The following is a 23957-nucleotide window of genomic DNA, read 5'->3' on the forward strand; positions in this document are numbered from 1 at the left end:
TAGCATAAAATTTAAAAAGCTCAAGTAATAATTAAGCCAAAATGTTTAAAAAGTAGATTTCTATTCTGATGTTTCTCTAGTTGTTGGATAAAAGGGCAGAAAATATTTTAGATTATAGTTCCATTCTCTACCACCTTCTAGGCATTTGCCATTTATTTCCAGAAATGCTAATATACAATCAAATCTCAAAAAGAGATAAAAAAAAAAAAAAGGCAAAAAGAAAGTAAAAGACCCTGATAAGTCAAATTCTATTATCAACCCTTAAATTAAAATTCAGGTAGAAGAAATTCATCAGAACTTCACAATTTATTATACACAATGCTTTCTAAAGGATCAAATGGAATCACAATGCTTTCTTAAAGGATCAAATGGAATAATAAAGTTAAATTTTCAATTTTATCACTTAAAAATTAAGTTACCTTCTTACCTGCCTTTTATATGTTTCTAATTGTGTACGTGCAGCATTTGCCTTCTTTAATTCTTCTTCTAAGCTGACTGTGTTATGCATATACATCATGTTTGTTTCCTGTAAAGTTTTCACCTGCTTGCGAAGGTCATTTAGATCTTGAAGTTTCTGACGATATATCTCAACTGTTGACTCCAGTTTATTTGCTTTATCGGAGGTAGCCCTGTAATAATAAAGACTTAGTGTTACTGTGTAAAAACAAGTATATGCATACGACAATTTTATTCTGGCTGTAAAATGAATCTTCCAAGATGTAACAAAGACTTGGGTCTAAAACCATTTAAAGGTCAATATTTTTGTTATAAAGCCATCAAATAAAAATGCTTAAATCTGATATATCATCAAACTATTTTTAGCACAATGTATATAAAAAAGAATAGTTCTGTATATATAATTGAACAACTCTGAGCCATTCTGTAGTTTATGGGAAAACCCTGCTTTGTTGTATTTCTTTGGCATAATTCTCAGTGTTTGATACACTTAGAAAGTTGACTTAACTCATAAATTTGTCTAGTAAAGCATGTTCCTTTAGAATTGTACTTAGCTGACAGACTGTGTTGGAGCAAAGATAAATGAAAAAATAAACCAAATCACTTCAATAGCACATATAGGTCCAAATTAATGACTATAAAGGTTTTGTTTCAAATGGGTATTAAAATATCTGGCATGGAATATCTAACTAAGAAAAATTAATAGAAAATATAAAATCATATGGATAGTTTATTCATTGGGTTATATTTCATAGGCAAATACTAAATATAGATTTTATATTGACAAAGACAATCCTTCATGAAAGAACTAGAGAAAAGGTTAGTTCGAGAAGAATTAATTTAGAAGGTAACACATGTACAGGAAAGCAATGCGAGTCAACTCCCTGTATAGCTATCCTTATCTCAACTAGCAAAAACCCTTGGTCCTTCCTATTACTGCTTATACTCTCTCTTCAACAAAATTAGAGATAAGGGCAAAATAGTTTCTGCCTGGTAGCAAGGGGGTAGGGGGGAAGGGGCGGGGGTTAAGGAAGGGGGTAGGGGGAAGGGGGGAAAAATGACCCAAATATTGTATGCACATATGAATAAAAATTTAAAAAAAAGAATTCTAATCTATATTTATCTCTATTTTATCAGATACCAAAATATAGACTGGAAAAATTCATTTCCTCATCTAAAATTTTTCACAAAATATAATAATGGGGACAAGGTCAAGCTAAATGTATCATTAACACAATTTTAAGGAAACAGTCTCACTTTAGGGATTATGGGTTCTAACGTGAAGCTGTCCTAACAAGAGCTGTTTATACCCTTAAACTGTAATTCCAATTAAGAAGCATAAAAGAAGTAAAAATTAGAAGCCTGGATAAAAAGTGACCAATATATGATATACAGGGGTAATTTGAAAAATCCCTGATTAAAACAGAACACTCAAATTGGCTAATAACTTACAAGTAATAAATTATATTTAGATATGCCATACCTAAGAACATCTATTTCATCTTTCAGGGCTCTTGTTTCTTCAGCAAGACTCGTCAGTTCATCATTCCTATGCTGAAATTCAATTAGCTGCTTTTCAAGTTCTTCACAATGAACACGGTAATCATCTTTTGCAGCTTCAAGTCTTGAACAAAGAAAGCAAATAAGGATTTATAATTTCAATCATTTGCTTTCCTACTGAGAGACGAGCTTAGCATGACATATTTAAACTCCATATTCAAACATAGACTAAAGGAATGAGAAGATTCTGGCACTTAATTCTGAAACACACATGAAAAGTAAATTAACATTCTGAATTTTAATTTTCACTTCTGAAGCCTTGTGCCTAGGTTATCTGTAAAACAGAAAATTTAATTTCAAAAGACGAAGAGAAAATGCATAAGATAATTATTGTAAAATGCACATAGCACGTGAAGCAGCTAAATACTAACTCTGAATAAACTGTAATACATTAAGGATAATGAGTCTGGAACACTTTGTTATGCCAGGAGAAAAGTTCACAAAGAATAGTAAGATATTGAAAGGACACAGGGACCAAATGAAAGGCTTCCTACAGGCCAATTCTGGACAATTTGGGCATCAAAATATATGATAAGAATAATGAATTTATAGTTCATTGATAAGAATCCATTACTAATTATGATGTATGATCCTGGGTTAGATTTTGAAGCAGGAAAAAAAAAAGCTATAAAGGGCACTGAGACAAGTGATAGAATTTGAGTATGATCTGTGATTTACATAATCTTTATCACTGTAGTGTGATTAATAAGAGAATTCCTTGTTTTTAGGAGATATATGACAATGTATAAAAAGGTAAACAGGCATGACTCCAACTTAAGTCTAAAATGATTCAGAAAAAATCTGCATAACTTTATGAACACATAGAGACCGCTAAAGCAAATGGAAAGAACAATAAAACAATTGTAAAAGGCATAAAGGAGCTCCTTGCGGTATTCTTAAACTTTTTTTTTGCAAGTCTGAAATGGTATCATTGAAAAGTTTGCTCTCAAGTTATGGTACAAGGCTCAGTGGTTAAGCACTTAAGAAACGTTTGCTAAAGAACTAATTCTTAAAAAAAAAAAAAAGAAACATTAAAGTGAAAATCCTTTTTTTTGGCAGTTCTGGGGTTTGAACTCAGGGCCCTGTGCTTGCTAGGCAGGTCCTCTACCACCTAAGCCTAGCCCCCAGCCCTTTCCTTGCTTTAGTTCTTTTTCAAGTAGGGTCTCACATTTTTGCCTGAGGCTGGCCTCAGACTGCAATCCTCCTAGCTGGGATCACAGGTATGCATCAACACACCTGGCTTATTGGTTAAGATGGGATCTCACTAAATTTTTAACCACAGTTGGGCTCAAACTGCAATCCTCATGATCTCTGCCTCCCAAGAAGCTGGGATTATATACACGAGCCACTGAGGGTAGCCTTCTCTTGAACTTTTATTGGTTTGCCTATGCTCCTTGTTAGCCTTTATCTTTGATTTGTTTTGCTTCTATGTACTATCCTACTTGTTTAACAACTGTAAGCCCTGTGCAGTTGGAACCAGTTATACCATTTGGCGTTTTTAGTAGCTTAATTGGTGTCCTAAACATGCCTAATACTTACTAATTAGTTGTTAATGTGATTTTTAGCTACTAATAGAACTCTATAAAATAATTTCTACTAAAAACACTACCTATAGTTTTCTTCCTGTAATTGTTCTAGTTGTAACTGTGCATGAAAATACTTTTTTGCAACCATTGTATTTGGATCATCAAATGAGCCATCCAACTGGTCAAGTTTTTCATTCATCATTTCATTCTCAGAAACCAGTGAATTCTTCTCATCTTGAAGTGTAGTCACCTAAAAAACAAATGCACAAATTAAGCATCAATGGTAAAAAACCTGTTAAGAGTTGGGAGTTCTGGATTCTAATTTTCACTAGGTCATGAAATAGTTTGGTTAGTAACACCAGATGATTTCTAAGTATCCATCCAATACTGGGATTCAGAGTCCAAGATGTTTGGATCAAACAAAGAAAAATCAAATCAATACTTATATGCAGAAAACAGAGTAAGAATAACTTCAAAGTATGAGCACCCCCTACCCTGCCTTAGTTTTAGGGAGAAAATATTTCGAAGTCTCTAAAATTGGATGCACAAATGGGACTTCAAAAACTTAATTTCGCCCCCCTTTAGGTATAATTTTCAGAATGCTGTTCACCTACTCAGCCAAAGTTATCATTGTAGGCTCACAGTAGAAAATTATCAATCACACATCACATATTCAGGGAACAGCACATTGAGTTAATGAATCAATTATAAAAATCTAAGTTGTTCCCATTTGCACAAGAAAACTGGTCATGATTTAAAATGGATAAAATAAGTGCAGAACTACATCAATGTCAATTTCTTGATGCTTTTTCTTTTTTTTTACTCACTTTTAAAACAAGTGTGTTTTGCTCCCTGGGTTGTACTTTCTTTTCACTAAAAAGCATCTTTAAAAATTTACAGCACTAGAGGGCTGGGGTATGGTTCAAGTGGTGGAGCGCATGCCTAGTAATTATGAGGCACTGAATTCCAACCTCAATACTGCCCCCCATGTGTATGCATACATATATATATATATATATATATACACTTATACATTTATATATACATATATATTATGTCATATACATAACACTAATGTATGAATGTATAAAATTTATAGGCCTGAAGGCATGGCTCAACTGTCCTTGCCTAGAAAGCACAAGGACCTAAATTCAAATCTGCACTGGTGGAGTAGCTCAAGTGGTAGAGTGTCTGCCAACAAGCATGAGGCCCTGAGTTCAAAACCCCAGTACCACAAAAAAAATAAAAAGACTTCATCTAAGTTCAAATCCTAGTACTATCAAAAAAATTACAGCTATAAGTTTTCATAAGAGCAGAAGTTTACACAGGATTTTACTAAAAGCTAATTTTTAAAATGGTGAACTATTATGACATTCATGAGATCACTGGACAAGTTGGCTGCTTATCTTTTCAATAGATATTAATTACATGAAACTATGTGGATGGAATACATATTAATGCAGAGTTAAAGTGGCTGCATGGGAAACTGTATAGGCAAGTTACAAACACTACTGTCTGTTAAAAGAAAGTAAAAATGGAGACCAGGCCTGAAGAATCTTTGAGCAGACAAAACCAGGTAGGCCTTATACATATAATCTAAACTTTGTCTTATTTACAAATGTAAGTGAAACTTGAGATGCTACTTGTAAATGCCAGTATTAAAGAAAAACAGAGTTTAAAAGTTCAACCAATGCAAAGCAGCCAACAAACTTGAAATTATTCAACAGGGAACTTTTGACCAAATAAGGCAACTGTGTAGCTGTAACCAATCAAATATTTCCTTTGTTTTGTTGCTATAAAACCTTCCAATTGCATTCCCCCATGGAGCTCCTGAACCACTTCTGGCTTAGAGCCACCTGATTCATGAATTAAATAAACTATTTAAAACTGTATTTTGCCTCAGCTTACTTTTTAGCCCATCCAAACGAGAGACAAGCTGGGGGAAAATGGTCCTACAATGTAAAGAAGCAACTTTCTATTACTAAATTATGTGCTTGCAAGCATGCTTATCATCCTGTAAGCAGGTTAGTGACAATTATCTGTCATATAATTTTTAATTGTTTTATTAGCATATAGTACAAAGGGGTAAGTATCATTGTGATAATGCCAGAGATGTGTGTACTGTACATTGAACAAGTTCACCCCTCTACTATATTTCCTCTCCCATTCCTCCTTCCCCACTTTTTCAAACAGTGTTTGGTGGTTTCATTCTGCTATCTTCATATAGATATGTAAGGTACTTTGATATTCCTCGACCCCTTTCCTTTCTCCCTTCCCCTGTCCACTAATCCTCCCAGCTCTGTACACAGTAATTCCAATACCAAAAAGAGTAAGAGTTTCTGTCCTTAAGACCCTTACAGTAGAAATGTAAATAATTACATAAGAGCTGCTAAAGATTCTCTGAGGGAAAATGCTGTAAGGTTGGGGGAGGTATAAAGAAAATTCAGATTCGGTATCTTTTATATGAAATACTTAGGACCACAAGTGTTTCAGATTTTCAATTTTTTTGGACTTCAGGAGTATTTACATATACCTAATGAAATACTTGGTAAAAAATGTATTTATTTTGATAAATACCTTATACACAGTCTGAAGATGATTTAATGTATTATACTTAGTAATTCTGTGTATGAAACAAAGCTTCTGTACGTTAACCCATCAGAAACCAAAGGTGTTGCTACCTCAGTCACTTATGAAGACAACCTGTAGTTGTTTGGCATCGTAATCAATCTTGACTCTAACGCATATGCCTTTCACTAAGTCATCATTTTCCTATACTTATTCAATACAAGGACTTGGCGATAAAAAATATGACAGGTCAGTAGTTCAGTGAAAAGTAATGCACTCAGGGTAACCAGGCAGCACAGCAGCATCCCCAGAAACCTTGTGTCAGCACCAGCTTTCAGTTCACATCTATGATGCCATGTTCTGATTAAAAGGTCATTGTACATACGCTATATTTTTTTAAGGTGAGAGGAAACATCAGAAGCAGCTGAGGGACCAGGAAATAGGAATAAGGAGACATTCTGTTGGGAGGCTTTTTCAAATGTTTCCTCCAGAGTCATTTGCCTCACTAACATAGCTTCTGTCTTGATGTCTCTGATTTTATAAACATGATTTCTTGTTTAGTTACAAATACAAACTGCTCTAGTCCTTCACTAAGCCTATCAAACACTTTCACAATGTCTATAAGCATTTTGTCTACAATATTAACATCTAAGGTCAATGTGTTCACCTTAACTCAGAGGATTTTGGCTATTTTACCATAGGTCAGTAAATAAACAAATGGAGCCTCATTATCAATGTTAAAAATGTCTAGGGGGTGGGGGGGTAGCTCAGTGGCATAGTGTGCACATAAGCATATGCAAGACCTTGAGTCTAATCACCGGCACTGCAAAAATGCACACACAAAAACCCCTCTATATTCACTTCTCCTAGCTTACTGACAACTTTTTCTTTTTTTTTTTTTTTGCAGTACTGGGGTTTGACCTCAGGGTCTACACCTTGAACCCCTTTTCTTTTTTTTTTTGTGATAGGTTTTTTTTTCAAGATAGAGTCTCACAAACTATTTGCCTGGGCTGGCTTTGAACTGCAATCCTCCTGATCTCTGCCTCCTGAGTACTTAGGATTGCAGGTATGAGCCACCAGCACCCAGCTATGACAACTCTTAAGGTGTATTTTTAGCATGAATAAGAAGGTGAGACATCACTTTTTTCTCACTTGACATATGGCATCCTTCAAAGTCACCACTTTGTTCATCATCAGTCATTGAACAGTGTCAGAGGCCATAAGTTATGCCAGACATGCATAACCATATCTTTATTCACTGTGTTCTAAACACTGGCAATATTATATAGAACATCCTTCATGCTAAACTCTATTTGAAAATCTTCCATACTGGTATCTTTGTTCAGTGCTGCTAACATGTTTTTTAAAAAAAAGCTGTTTTATGTTTACTCTTCATTGATCAATAAGGATACCTTGGTCATAGGATGAATGAATGATGTTAAATTTGGAAAAATGTATATGGCACTTGCATTAAATTTCATGAAATTTTCAACTGGATGAACAGAACAGCTGTCAAGGAATAACAAACCTTACAGTCATCCAGTCCAGTGTCTCTATAGTGAGCACAGCTGCTGGTACAAAAAGTTTGTGTATAGTCAGAAAAGTTGTCTCTGCTATTCATGCCTTGTTACCACCTTTACTGCACACATGAGGGCACATGGACTGTTAAACATGCAAGTACACGAGTTCAAATGTGGGGTGATGTTTCTGGGCATCTCTTTTAATAAGCTCCCATGGTTCTCCCTGTACCTGCCTCTATCCTTCCATATGGGATTTCTAAACTTTGCAACTAAAACCAGAAGATCACATACTCTTCATTATGTGTTACAAACACAACTTTTAATGCAGAATTTTGTGATCTTTACTGAATAAGGACTTCTGAGAAAACTGTACCAAGATCCCATGAGACTAATAATACCTGAACAGCTCAGTCCTTTATTCTTCATATGGCGTACTCTATAGACAAATATGATCCTTACTAGAAAATAATACATTTCAGGTGCTTTATAAGTGTGTGGTGTGTATTACAATGTGTGGATAGTAAAAATGCAAAGGAGAACAGAAGAATTTCCCCATACTTGAGATATTTGCTTTATTCAAATACACAGGTCTGTTTTTTTTAAATGAAATTAGAAGACCTACATTCTACTACTATCACTACCCTAGTCAGTCACCCTGATTAAGTCACTTCCTTATTTGAAAACCTTTAAGAGCTAGAAATATTACCCAGCTCTGTTGATTCCTTATCCTTATACCTTTCACGGAGTCCATTATTTAGCACATTATTGAATGAAAAATGCAACTTACACACAGCATATTATGAAGTACACTTAATCTCCCTATGCTTTTTTTCAAAGTGGTATTTTCACAGAGCAGTATATGCAAAAATGTGAATAGCACTTCTGTGATGGGCCCTAAGTATATATAATATGTATACATATAAAAGATACATATGTGTGTGTATATTATGTATATTTACATATATTTGCTAATTTAATGCTCAAAAGCACCCTGAGAAACAAACACTATCCTGATTTCATTTCTCAAAAAAGAAAAGCTTAATGAAATTAAGGAATTTGTCTGAGCATACAATCAGTTAGTAATGTGGCCAGGTTCTGAATATATGTAGCCTAATTTGACAGTCTATTACTTAACTACTAACCATTGTTGTTCACACAAAGGTCATTTACAAATACCAGAATTATATACAGACATATTCATATGAGCAAAACGAACTTAACATGAGACTACATATATATACATACATATGTATACATACATATAGATATATATGAGCCAGAGCATGAATTTAATTTACTGGAGGTGGGGAAGGATTAAGTTCTATTAAGCACTTCCATAAATTTTCTCATTTAATATTCAAAAACAACCATGAAGTAGATTCTTATAAGTTTCCCTTTTCATAGAAGAAAAAACTGAGTCCTCATCTAAATAGCTGAAATCCAAAGTGGAGAGATCTCCCATGCTCATGGATTGGTAGAATCAACATAGTAAAAATGTCGATACTCCCAAAGTAATCTACATGTTTAATGCAATTCCCATCAAAATTCCAATGACATTCATTAAAGAGATTGAAAAATCTACCGCTAAACTTATATGGAAACACAAGAGACCACGAACAGCCAAGGCAATACTCAGTCAAAAGAACAATGCTGGAGGTATCACAATACCTGACTTCAAACTACATTACAAAGCAATAATGATAAAAACAGCATGGTACTGGCACAAAAACAGACATGAAGACCAGTGGAACAGAATAGAGGACCCAGATATGAAGCCACACAACTATAACCAACTTGTCTTTGACAAAGGAGCTAAAAATATACGATGGAGAAATAGCAGCCTCTTCAACAAAAACTGCTGGGAAAACTAGTTAGCAGTCTGCAAAAAACTGAAACTAGATCCATGTATATCACCCTATACCAGTATTAACTCAAAATGGATCAAGGATCTTAATATCAGACCACAAACTCTAAAGTTGATACAGGAAAGAGTAGGAAATACTCTGGAGTTAGTAGGTATAGGTAAGAACTTTCTCAACGAAACCCCAGCAGCACAGCAACTAAGAGATAGCATAGATAAATGGGACCTCATAAAGCTAAAAAGCTTCTGTTCATCAAAAGAAATGGTCTCTAAACTGATGAGAATACCCACAGAGTGGGAGAAAATATTTGCCAGCTATACATCAGACAAAGGACTGATAACCAGAATATATAGGGAACTTAAAAAACTAAATTCTCCCAAAATTAATAAACCAATAAAGAAATGGGCAAGTGAACTAAACAGTACTTTCTCAAAAGAAGAAATTCAAATGGCCAAAAAACACATGAAAAAATGCTCCCCATCTCTAGCAATAAAGGAAATGCAAATTAAAACCACACTAAGATTCCACCTCACCCCTGTTAGAATAGCCATCATTAGCAACACCACCACCAACAGGTGTTGGCAAGGATGCGGGGGAAAAAGGAACCCTCTTACACTGTTGGTGGGAATGTAAACTAGTACAACCACTCTGGGAAAAAATTTGGAGGCTACTTAAAAAGCCAGACATTGATCTACCATTTGATCCAGCAATACCACTCTTGGGGATATACCCAAAAGACTGTGACACAAGTTACTCCAGAGGCACCTGCACACCCATGTTTATTGCGGCACTATTCACAAGAGCCAAGTTATGGAAACAGCCAAGATACCCCACCACTGATGAATGGATTAAGAAAATGTGGTATCTATACACAATGGAATTTTATGCAGCCATGAAGAAGAACGAAATGTTATCATTCGCTGGTAAATGGATGGAATTGGAGAACATCATTCTGAGTGAGGTTAGCCTGGCCCAAAAGACCAAAAATCGTATGTTCTCCCTCATATGTGGACATTAGATCAAGGGCAAACACAACAAGGGGATTGGACTTTGAGCACATGATAAAAGCGAGAACACACAAGGGAGGGGTGAGGATAAGTAAGACACCTAAACAATTAGCTAACATTTGTTGCCCTTAACACAGAGAAACTAAAGCAGATACCTTAAAAGCAACTGAGGCCAATAGGAAAAGGGGACCAGGAACTAGAGAAAATGTGAGATCAAAAAGAATTAACCTAGAAGGTAACACACACGCACAGGAAATTAATGTGAGTCAACTCCCTGTATAGCTATCCTTATCTCAACCAGCACAAACCCTCGTTCCTTCCTATTATGGCTTATAGTCTCTCTACAACAAGCTTAGAAATAAGGGCAAAATAGTTTCTGCTGGGTATTGAGGGGGTGGTGGGGAGATGGAGGGGGCAGAGTGGGTGGTAAGGGAGGGGGTGGGGCAGGGGGGAGAAATGACCCAAGCCTTGTATGCACATATGAATAATAAAAAAAAAATAAATAGCTGAAATCCTCCACTTAGTGTATTTTCTCAAAGGAACAGTTAGGCTTACAATTTTCAACTTTCAGAGAAAAGTGTTTATGAAAGTCATGTATGAATATTGAAGCTTATCAGACATCTTTTTTAAAATCCCCTCCATGAAATTAAACCCAATCTCTAAAACATGTTCCAGTTAATTAGTTGAAATAAGAGAAAGCTCTTTTCCAATCAGGATTCTTTGTCCACACCTGCATATCTAGCTCTTGACATCTTTGCTTCAGCTCTTCTTTTTCTGCTAGGGCCTCCTGAAGTTCTTCCAAAGCCCTTTTAAGCTGAAATATAAAACATAAGTCTCAATACATTATATTTAACAAAAATAGAAAAAGAAATTCTCGTATCACATGTAGACTAATACTAGAAATGGATTTTAGAATTTACCTATCAATAAATGAGTCTCAATTTTGTTGTCCATGTGTAAGTAATTAACATTTAAGGCAAAGGTCCCACAGAAATAAAGTGCTATTTAAATACTTGTGGAGTATTTAAAAAAATTATTAGTTTTTAAATTTCACAGAAAAAATTAGAAAGAATACAACACATTTACATTTATACAAAATTTTATGAAAAACTTAAAAATTTAAAATACTTCCTGAGATGATTAGTAACACTCATTAAAAAAAAACACATGTCTAAAAACAAAATAAAGATGTCTAAAGATGCATTTGCCTCTCCTCTACCCTTTCCCCTACAACCCAGATTGGGTTATGAATAGGGACAGTGTGGGTTTCCTCCCCCTTGTAAAATAGTTCTGTAATAGAGCCCTAAGTCTCTGAGCTGTTTCTTCATGATCAGGCAAGAGGATGGAACAGTAGCAAAAGTCGTATTACCTTACTATTAAAAGTATAATGAAAATGTAGAATTTTTTTTAGATTTTCCACTATTTAATTGTATAACCATCCAGCATGGGCCATGCATGTATGGCAAGTGTCAGAAGGAATGTTCAGTGCCACTCAACTCTTAGGACATGATCACAGAAAAACTCTGGAGACCACTACTACTTATATTCATGAAAGAATGTGTAATAATATTAGACTATAATTTATTGTACTATAATATTATAGTACAATAAATATTTTTAGTAAATGTTTTATAGTAAATATTATTATTGTGCTATATTATAGTACAATAAAGTATGTTTCATAGAAGATATTTTTGCACATGCTCTTCTATATAAGCCTTATGAAAGTAAATGGCAGAGGAACTAAATCATTTTCAACATTTTCCTCACACACTGAAATACTTACCTGTTGCTCTAATTCTCCAACAGCATCACTTGTAGGAGAGCTCACTATTTCTTTACTCATTAACTAGGAAATTAAAACAGTAAAATTAAGCATAATAATGTAATGTTCATGAAGTAAAAATATAGTTGCATACAAGGATCATAAAATTATTTACATTTAAGCTTCTCTTTATCTTAATTTGATGATCCTCAGAACAATAGTCAAATAAAAATTTTATAAGAAAATAAACCTGTTATTACAAATATTCAAGCATATTAGTGAGGACTTTAAGAGTAAATTGTGCTTGAAATATGTAGGTATGTTCCAAATACTTATGTAGGGAAAAATTATAATCCAAGTTCTAAAAGACACATAACTGAATAAAACTGAACATATTAAATGACTTTTTAAAAAGCAATTTTTATGTAGCATAAATTAACACTTTTAAAATACAGCCTTTAAATAAGGGATACGGTTAAGTTCTAACGTGAGAAGTCATTTTAATAGTTAGAGTTATATTAAAAACTGACACTGTAAAATACCATTACTAGATAGAAAAGCAGACTTATTGATACAAATTCTGATTATACAGGCTACTAAAGTCCTATGATTGTCTTCCTTCAAATCATGCCCTTTCCAAAATGTATTTTCACTCACTCTATTTTCTCTCTGGTCTCCTCTGTACCCCACTTCATCTGAGAGGTTTAGTCTCATATTAAGAACCAACAAAGCACCCCAGGAATTCTGACTCCTTTCGTCTCTTCTGAGGAAATCAGAACAGCTTAAATTCAGGTTATTTGTCTCTAAAACCTAAGTATCACTATATTTGTTCACAGGCCTCATGTTCTGAAAATGAAGATGGTATATATAAACCACAATTTCAGGAAAGATTTCTCTAAATGGCAGAAAAAGGAGAAGAAATTAAAATTCCCATCTGCACAAAGGCTGTTTATCCTGCTTTACTTGATTAGTTGAAGTTATTTAAGAGAAACTGATCCATCAATTTATCAACTGGCTTTCAGAATTAAAGATACTAAAATTGGGGTTAAAGGCCTTTTGGCACTAGGAGACAAAAAGGAAGATTCACCAGTAAGCTCTCTACAAATGCAAGTTTATACCAAGACAAAAAAATCTGTAAAATTTACATGCCAAATTTTATATAATTTGGTTTTGTATAGTCTTACTCACATGAACATGGTAACTTACCTCTTGAATAGCAGTCATGACCACATGTTGAACAGATTCTTCCAGTGTCATTATATTTTTAATATGTTCTATGATTTAAAAAAATTAAATCTGAAAAAATACTCTTTACTATATCTTAACTATTCAATAAGCAGAATATAAAAATCCATTTACAATAAAGGCCTTTATGCAAATATATTATTTTCCACTAATATGCCCACTGTGAACAAACAGAACAAAAAATGTATGTATTAATATTTTAAGTATTTGCCTAAAAAAGAAACCCTCTAATTTTTGTAAGAGAAACTGCAATTAATCTTAAAAGAATTATGGCACTAATTATCTAATTTTAGAGCCAAACAGTGTCATTTTTCACACCCTCCTGTCAACACCTGCTCAGCATCCACCAGTCTCACCACAAGGAGATACTTATGACTTACCACAAACACACATTCAGTAAGTCAAGGTAATCTGTCCTAAGAGGAAATGAGGAACCCTAAAAAAAAAGAGTAGTTCACCTTTTTTTTTCAGATTTAAATCTACTTCACCTGTTCTGTTCTCCAGCTAAAATACCTACTCCCAAATTTATATTACGTGCTTAGACTTTCACTTAATTATTCTTCTGGGAAGCTCCTCTGAGTCCTCTAAATCTACCTCTTATTTGTGATGCCAATAATTAGACAGAATGTGGTATGCTCTTATATGCATCTGACCAGTAAGTGCTAAGCTGAAGAGAAAGAATTAACTAGAGAATGCCTGGACAATGGAATGATTTTCTTTACGGGGAGGGTTTCTGGATAATGGAGTGTTTCCAGTTGGCTGAAACCTTCATAAAAATAATCTTCCTCATCAACAAAGGTATTGTTAACAAGCCAGTTCATTAATTTCATTTTGAAAATTAGTTCTCATGGCAAAGTACAAACATGTGGATGCTGTTTTATGTACAAGATGTGTTTTTGGTTTTTCATTTATTTATTTGTTTTTTTGGTGGGACTGGGCTCTAAACTCAGGGCTTCATACTTACAAAGCAGGCACTCTACCACTTGAGCCATGCCTCCACTCCATTTTGCTCTGGTTATTCTGGAGATGGGGTCTCTCAAACCATTTGCCTGTGCTGGCCTTAAACCACAAACTTCCCGATACTAGCCTCCTAAACAGCAAGGATTACAAGTGGGACCCACCAGCACTGGACTTGTTTCTAAGTTTCAATTAAATTACTAATAGTGCTTTTTTTCTTTTGGTTACATTTTATGGTGCTGGGGATGGAACCCAGGGCCGGCATATGCTAGACAAGGCTTCTACCACACAGCTACATCCCCAGTCTACTAACAGATTTTTTGTTTATCTGCTAACACCTAAAAATTACAAACTCAGACATATTTCCAAAAGTAAATCCATTAGACATTTAGACAATCCTGATTTTTAATAATGAAAATTAAATTATTTCTTTATAATTACTCCTTGTTAAATTTTAATTTATGCATCCAGGAATTGAATTTCCTTTAAAAAAGATGAGGACAAAAATTCTTAATAATGCTTAGAACAAATTTATGAACTAGATAGTCTAGCAAAATTTTCATGAGACAATAAAATCCTAACTTTCAGGGAAAACTATAGCTTAAAATGTCAATGATTGCTTATAATAGAAATAGCTGATTAATACACAAGAAAACAAAATGAGGTAAAAAATTAAATAACAACAAAACAGAATCAAAGCCGAATGCTGGTTCTTTGAAAATGACTAACATACCTGAAAAACCTGGTAACATTAATTAAGCAAAAATAAGTTACCAAAAAACAAATTAGAAACAAAGCATTAGTCAACAGAAATATATAAAGGATCACAATTATAACAGGAAGTTACAAGATTTATACATGAATAATTACTTGCCAAATGGTGATTAAATATTTAGGGAGGTTTTAACCCACCCAAACCAAATGTCTTTCATTGTTGAAGTAAAATCCTATTAAGAGTAGTACTTACATCCCCTAGGAAAAAAGAGCTTCTGAAAAAGAGATGCAGTAATATGAAAGTTTTCTGATATCCAATCCTTATCCTTTATGAAAACTGATAAATTACAAATGATTCCATACTATTTTATTTTTCTCCCTTCTTATTTTGTTCTTAACTGAATTTACTCTGACTTGTATTCTTTCTTCACTGCTTAAATCATGTTGAATGTGGATTATAAGGTCTTGTCTTGCAGTATTTTACAAACTTAAGCAAAACCAAAATTCTTTTATGAGAGGCACAGTAAGACCAAGTTTTGGACGAATTATGCAAACACCCACCAAAACTCAGCATCAAAACTCTCACCACCTAGGCTAATAAAGGCCTCCACAGGAGGGAGATCTGGGTCCAGTCAGTTCATCATTTCATTTAGTACATGAAACCAAAAATATTGTCATTATAGAGCAGGATATGGACCACTATGTTTAGATATACTCATGTAATGCACCAATTACATTTATATCACTGAACCATTTATCAGGAGGGATGGAATAAAAAGGATTTCTTCTAGAAAAAGAGCAAAATACTATCTGAAGAAGCCTGAATTGTAATTTAGTAGCTGAACATTTACTTACGAAAAACTGAATCAACCCAAGGACCTATCCTACTTACAAAATAGATAAACTACTGAATGAATAAATACAATTTATTGATTGTCCATTAAGTGCTAAACACTGGATAAATTAAATGGACTAAATTAGACTAAATGCATTTAATTTTGTCACTGAATATCAGAATCTAGGCACAAACAGAATACTCAAGTAGCTTTTTAGTAGCAGAGGAGGGCTAGAATTCCGACTTGGTTTACATTTCAAGGTGTTTTCTGCCAAGCTATAACAGTAAATTTTAACAGTCTTGTAGCAATGTAGATTGTTTTTAGAAAGTGGAAATCCTCAATTGATTTTCACTTACCTTGCTTCTTTTCACAGTTGACTGCACAACCTAAAATAAGCTGGAGCAACCTCCCAAGCTCCACAGAATCTGAGCATTCAGTTATTTGGTTTAAATCAGGGATAAGTTCTTCAGAAATCTGCTGTCCCAAAAACTGCAGTGTCAAAATAATAAGTGAGATTACTCATTTATGTAAGTTACAAAAGAATTTACCTTGCTTATTAAAAGGAAAATTACTATAATTATGTTTGTGAAACAGATAAATTAATAAATGACAAATCAATAATATTGATTAAAACCAATTACCAATGATCAGGCAACTTCTCAATATTTTGAGTAGCCAACCAACAGCAACTATATTTACTTTTGATTTGATCCCACTGACAGTGACAAGGATTTGCCTAAGAACCATCTGGCCTAGTCTACTACAACAAAACTACTATAACAAAATCTGGTTAAAACAAAGGATATTTGTAATATTTTATATATGATGAATTAAAAAAATTGCACATAAACCATTGCACTTTTGCAAATAAACAACAAATCCTTGGATTAATTTTTTTCTACCCTTACTTTTCTAAAGCTTATTTTAAAAGTTTCTTTCCATTAAAAAAGCTTCAAAAGAATTCTAGGCATATAACTGAAAAATTTCAAAGTATTACATTTTTTTGGAACAGTTACAAGCTTAATCGTGTCACCCAAAAAAATAAAAACAAAAATACTTTAATGGCAAAACTGATTCAAAAGCTGATCACTAAGCAATAATTAATGAGATTCTATTTAAGAAAATAATCAATTTAAATTAATTTAATCCATAAGCAACTGGGTTTTTTTTTTTGCAAATCCAATATATCAAAGCTTTAAACCTGGCTATTTTCTTAAAATTTGAGTGCTCTACAATGGCAATAATACAGCATATTCCAATTAGGAATTACACTTTAAAAAAAATGTGACAAACAAAAAAACAGGTCATATTTGCATCAATGTAACTATCACAAAGCATTTTATATTTAAAGTCATATATTTTTCATACCTCATGGTAATAACTCATAATTCCTTGAAGGACCTTCTTTAAGTTACTAGCCTGATGTGAAAAAGAGTAAGAGATAAATCTTGTGTCATATTAATAATGAAAGAAAATTTATACCAAGGTGAAAGAGAATAAAAACTTTCCATGATAAAAATAACAAAAACATTAGAGTTCTTCACCAAGAAGATAAAAAATAATGTGCAATAAACCTAATAACAGAAATTCAAAATACATGCAGTAAAAATTAACAGAACTGAAAGGAGAAATGGATAAGATCACAATCATTGTTAGAGATTTAGGGACTCACCCCCTGTAACTGACAGAATAGACAGAAAAATCAATAAAGACATAAAACACATACACATTATTATCAGCAACTTTGATATAACCCATATAGAACAAATGCAAGGTATGTACTGTTTTCAAGTGCATATGGAATATTCACCAAGATAGACTAGAGTCAGGTCATAAAATAAATCTCAACAAATGTAAAATAATTTCTCAATGCAGGTCTGTTCTTAGACAAAAATGCAATTAAATTTGAAATAAATAAAAGAAAGGAATTTGAATTTGATTCACCTACTTCTAATTTATCCAAAGGTCAAAAAAGAAATCACAAGGTAAATTACCAAGTACTTTGAACTAAATGAATATAAGAACACAATGTATCAAATTGTGTGGGATGTGTCCGAAGGTGGTATTTATTATTAGGAGAAAAAAAGGCCTATTATTTAAGTTTCAATCTTAATAAACAAGAAATAGAAAGTAATTATTTGAAAAAATATATAGAATTGAAAAACAGTAAGAGATATTATTGGGAAAAAAATACAAAAACAAATTACCACGTTTAGGAAAGAAATGAACATCATTTAGAGACCATTTTTAGTCATTCGTATGTTATTAGACTAATAATACTGAAGAACAACTATATGTCAACAAATTAGACAACCTTTATGAAACAAACATTATACCCCACAAAACATAACAAAGCGAGAAGAGAAAAAGGATTTGAAAAATAAAGAAAAGTCTTCCAGTTTCTTATTTAGGATTAAATATCACAGCAATTCTACTCAGGAATTTTCCCACGGGAAAACAAAAATGTGTCTAAGAAAGACTCATACATGAATGTAGATAACTGCTGCATTCATAAAGCCAAACCAGAAACAATTCAAACATTTATCCACAGGTGACTAGCTAAACAAATTGTGGTATATCGTATTGTGTGTAAAATAACAAAATACACAGCAAAAAAAAGGAGTAACTACTAACACAAGCAACACAGATAAATCTCCAAAACCATACTGAGTAAAAGAAGCTAGACACAAATAGTACATGTATTAAATGGTTCCATTTGTACGAAATTTTAGAAGTGAAATCTATAGTAACAGAAAGATCTATGGCTACCAGGGGACAGAGAGGGTTGAGGATTAACTGGGAAGGGGACTAAGTGCATGTTTTTGATTAATGGAAATATTCTATAATTATGATGGTAATTACAGGGCATACACATGTCAAAACTCAAACTGTACACAATAGAATGCACTCACACATTAATTTTTTAAAAAAAAGATTTAGTTGAGCCTAGTGCTAACCTTGGGACTACGTTTGAATCAAGTGCTACCCCATTCATTCTGCATACCTTTATTCTCCAGTTGTCCCCAACATCGTCTTTAATTCGGCTTAACCAAGATTCATTGAACCAAGCTACATCACTAAAACAAAAAGCACAGAAGCTAAACATTTAGATGTTCTTATTACCCGAAAAATACTAAACTGAGTCAAGAAAGAAAAGTACTTTACAGCTTAAACTCTATCCTAAATAAGATTAGCAAATATTTAAAATGAACCCACTAAATTTCTTGTGATTCATAAGGTTTTCTCATATTATTAACATCTCCAATCTAACAAATATTTACTGAATACTTAATACTAGGTACTCTGCTAATAGGAAGAGCTGAAAGTACTATCCCTGAAGGAGTGGAAAGAAAAGCAACATTTTAGAGCCAGACGGAGTGGTATATGCCTATAATTTCAGCTATGAAGGAGGTGGAAACTGGGAGGATAACAGTTCAAGGCCAGTGCAGGTGAACAAAACACCAGACCCTATTTGAAACACAGCTAAAGCAAAAAAGGTCTAGGCTGTGGTTCAAGTGGTAGAGTACCTGCCTAAGAAGTATGAGGCCTGAGTTCAAACCCCAGTACAGACAAGAAAAAAAAAAAAAAGAAAACCAACATTTTAATAAGTATCTACAATGTATCAAACATTCTGCTTGATGTTTTTCCATGTTACTTCACTTAAATATCATAGAAATTTGGCAAAGGATATATTATAATCCTCAGTATTCCTTTGAATTGGATGGAGGGTGAGAGAGACTAAGTAAATTTGCCTCAAGTGACAACTACTACATGGCAAAACCCAAAATCAATCTCTTTAATTATGTGTAACTGAATGGAATGATTTTAATAGAGAAATCTACAAAGATAAATCTTAGAAGATAGAGCATTCCATTAGAGTTTCAATTAGAAGTAACGTCCTGAGTCAGGCATGGTAGCTCAACCCTATAATCATACTCAGTAGGTGGGATCTCAAGCATCTTGGTTCAAGGCCAGTCCAGCAAAAAAATTTAAGAGACCCACATCTCAACCAATGGGCTGGGCACCATGGCACTCGCCTGTCATTCCAGCTACTCAGAGGAGCACAAATAGGAGGATCATAGTCCAGGCTGGCCTAGGCATAAAGCAAGACTCTTTCAACTAAAAAATAACACAAAAAAGGATGGCAGAGTGGCTCAAGTGGTAGAGCACCTTCCTAGCAAGCTTGAAGCCAAGTTCAATCCCCAGTACTGCAAAAAAAAAAAAAAGAGAAGAGAAAAAAACATAAGCCTCATAATTGACAGACATACAATACAAATACAAATAAGAGACATACAATGTTTTACATATTTAATAAGGCTTTGAAGAAAAACTTTTTTTTACTATATACAGCAAACTATATTAACAGATTATATTCTAAAAAATATTTGGATGCTTCCTCTGAGTAAGGACTTGAGGAAGATTAATAGGAAAATGAATAATTTACTATTTTGACTCAGAGAAACAGCTATTAAAGGAACAAAGAGCATAAAGGAAGAAAGTAAAGAACACAAATAATGAAGAATGTGATAAATGCTCTAAATTTTAATAGATAAGCCAACTAAAGCATGGAGGGAAAAAGATTCTTTTCCAAAGTTGTATCTTAAACTTAAAAGTGCAAAATATGAAAACTGACATGGCTTAATCTTTCCGATGTCATTCTACCTTAGATGTTCTAATACTGAAGACATTACACCAGGTAGGATAGCCAAAAAAAAGTCTTTGCCATTTTTAATTTATTTATTTGGAATTTGTAACTGTGCTAAGCTTTGCCCGGATGCCAAAACAATTTAGCTAAATATAAAAGTGATGTACTACTAATCAAGTATGTACCTGATTTGACTGAATTAATGAGTCAAAATAAAATTATTTTTATATCACCTTAAACAATAAAAAGTCCTAAACAAAGGAGGTAGGCTAGCTGTGATGGTTAATTTTATGTGTCAACCGGGCTAGGTCACAGTGCCCACATATTTGGTTAATTATGTCTAAATGTTGTTGTGAAGGTATTTTTAGGTAACATTTAAAATCAGCAGACTGAGTAAAACAGATTACTCTATATAAGGCACCTCTGACCCCACCATTCTCTGAGATTTGGACAACTTCCTGCAACAGGTTGGCAAATGGTTAGAAGTTCCCTACGTTCGGCCTTTTTTTCTGCTCCATTCAAGATCCTCCCTTTGTTCCTCCTGCTCTGCTTACCAACTTCTTTTATCAGATAGACCTTCCCCTAAGGGAAGCATAAAATCTACCCTCGCCTCCTCACCTCCCAAACCCCCAAAAGACCTTAATAACAGACAATCCCCTAGACCCAGATGAACCACCCACACCGCACCCCCACACAGTCCCCCACCAACCCCATGACCCTTCATGACCCACCTCCTGTCAATCCTCCTCCCTATCATACCCCCACTCTTTACCACCTTTACCTGTCACACCATCCTCTTCTACCCCATCCCTTCTGCACCAACTCCCAGCCCCACTGACTACAAAGGTTATCATCCTTCCCCACCCCTTACGTGGTCCTGGGCCCTTCCCCAACCCATGTTTCCTTTATGGAAGGTGGCAGGAGTGGGCGGGACAGTCCAGGTTCATGTTCCTTTTTCCATGTCTGATATGTCCCAGATTGAGGCTCACCTACACTTTTTCTGAAAATCCTACCAAATTTTGAAAAGAATTCCTTAGGCTCACTCAGGTTTACCACCTTACCTGGTCTGATATTTACTATATCCTGATCTCCACCTTAACTCCTGATGAATGCCAGCGTATCTGGCAATCGGCTCAAGAATGTGCGTATCAGCATCACAGCCAGAATCCAGCCCCTAACCCAGTGGCAGATATGGCTCTCCCTTCAATTGAACCCAACTGGGCCAATCAGCTGGGCAACCCAGGCCCCCTTCGTATTAACCACATGGTGACCTGCCTCCTCGAGGGGATGCAAAAGAATGACCACACCCAAGTAAATTATGGTAAGATTAGAGATTACTCAGGGGGCTGAAGAAAACCAGGCTCTTTTTATGGATCACCTCATGGAGACCATTACTAAATATACTAATTTAGACCTGATCTCCCTGGTAAGCACCCTCTTCCTTCATGCTCAATTTATTAGCCAATCTTCCCCCAACATTCGATAAAAGCTCTGCCAGCTAGAACAGAGACCCAAGACATCCCAACAGGAGCTCCTAAATGTGGCTGTCTGAGTCTTGAATAACAGCGATGAGGAAACCCAGTCGGAAAAAAGAGACCAGCTTCAAGGCCAAATACCAACTCTTGGCCTCCACTCTCAGTCAGAGGGTTTCCAGGGCAACACCCAGTTCTGGGACTGCTCGCCCCTCTACAGCCACACCATCAGGAAATTGCTTTCCCTGTGGCAATCCCAGCCACTAGGCCAGAGCCTGTCCTAACCCCACCCCCCATTTAAGCCATGCCTGATCTGTGGTCAGTGGGGACATTGGAAATGGGAGTGCCCACAGGGTTGGCCGCCCCCAAGCCTCGGTACCTTCCGTGGATGTCCCAGAAACACCCCTCCACCAGCTACTCGAATGAGGAGGCCTGGACTCCCCAGACCCCCGGCAGAACTTTCAGGGTCCAAGGAGCCCAGTGACTGGGATGGTAGCTGGCCAAGTCTTTTCCTTTGTGGCTGATACTGGGCTACCTTCTCTCTCCTCACCTCATGGTCTGGTCCTTCCACAAAGAGCCACACCCCTATGGTGGGAGTCTCAGGTATCCAAGAGTTTTCCCATAAAACTCCTAAAGTTTTATGTATATTTGGACAAACGGTCCTGACCAATTCCTTCCTTATTATACCTCAATGCCCCATTCCTTTTCTGGGAAGGGATTTACTTCATAAATTGGGTGCCTCCCTTCATATTCCCATATTAAATTCTACAACCCTGTTTCTCCTACAGAACTCCCCTAAAGAACCTGGAAATACCTCTCCTCCTCCCTTTCCTCCTCCTCCTCCCCCCCTTCTTCCTCCCCTTCCTCCTTCTCCCTCCCCTCCTTCCTTAGCCCCCTCTCCCTTAAACCCCCAAAATCCCTCAATTAACGCTCAAGTTTGGGATACCAACCATCCTCGGGTGGCCAAACATCCTAAGCCAGTTATTATCTCCCTTAAAGACCCCAACACATTTGTTAATGTCTCACAATATCCCTTCCTGCCTCCAACCCTCATGGGACTCAAACCTATCATTTCCCATTTCCTTCAAGCCATACTTCTCATTCCCACTCACTCTCCTCACAATACCCCCATCCTGGGTGTCCCGAAATCCAATGGCCAATACCAGCTGGTACAAGACTTAAAATGAGGCCATTCTCCCTACACACCCTATTGTCCCCAACCCTTATACTCTCCTCTCTACTATCCCTCCCCAGACACAATTCTTTACTGTATTAGATCTAAAAGATGACTTTTTCAGTATTCTGCTCCACCCTGTCTCCCAACCTCTCCTCACCTTTACTTGGTCTGATCCGGACACTCTCACCTCACAACAACTAACCTGGACCATTCTGCCATAACAGTTCCAGGACAGACCTCATTTCTTTGGACAGGCTCTCCAACAGGACCTTGAGTCCTTTCAACTGGCCCCTAGCAGTCTCATCAGTATGTGGACAACCTCCTCCTTTGCAGTTCCACACAACAATTGTGCACACAACATACTGTCATTCTCCTGAACACCCTGGCCACCTGGGGTTATCAGGTCTCCAAAGCCAAGACCCAACTGGTAACCACATCTATCACTTACCTAAGACTTTGCATTTCACCTGGCCGCCACTCCATCCCTCCCGATCACCTTGCTTTACTCCTTAACACCCCACTGCCCTCTAACAAACAGGAATTGTTCTCCCTACAGGGTTTATTCAACTACTTTAGGATAGAGATACCCAATTTTTCTTTACTAACCATGCCCCTTTACAATGTCACCAAAGGGGCCCTAGGGGAAC

At 35.4% G+C, this 23957-nt stretch overlaps 1 protein-coding gene across 1 annotated transcript in view; it reads right to left on the reverse strand.

Moving 5' to 3' along the window:
* Hook1 (hook microtubule tethering protein 1) overlaps window positions 1-23957 on the reverse strand; it is a 63257-nt gene that overhangs the window by 31323 nt on the left and 7977 nt on the right. The window contains exons 3-11 of the mRNA XM_074079966.1: window positions 19021-19093; window positions 17385-17435; window positions 16373-16505; window positions 13471-13538; window positions 12286-12348; window positions 11230-11313; window positions 3626-3792; window positions 1940-2080; window positions 428-629 (exon numbers count right to left, since the gene is read on the reverse strand). Of these exons, the coding sequence (XP_073936067.1) occupies window positions 428-629; window positions 1940-2080; window positions 3626-3792; window positions 11230-11313; window positions 12286-12348; window positions 13471-13538; window positions 16373-16505; window positions 17385-17435; window positions 19021-19093 (982 nt within the window). The remainder of the gene's footprint in view (window positions 1-427; window positions 630-1939; window positions 2081-3625; window positions 3793-11229; window positions 11314-12285; window positions 12349-13470; window positions 13539-16372; window positions 16506-17384; window positions 17436-19020; window positions 19094-23957) is intronic.

This window comes from Castor canadensis, chromosome 7 (assembly GCF_047511655.1).
Source record: "Castor canadensis chromosome 7, mCasCan1.hap1v2, whole genome shotgun sequence".
NCBI classification, from domain to species: Eukaryota; Metazoa; Chordata; class Mammalia; order Rodentia; family Castoridae; genus Castor; species Castor canadensis.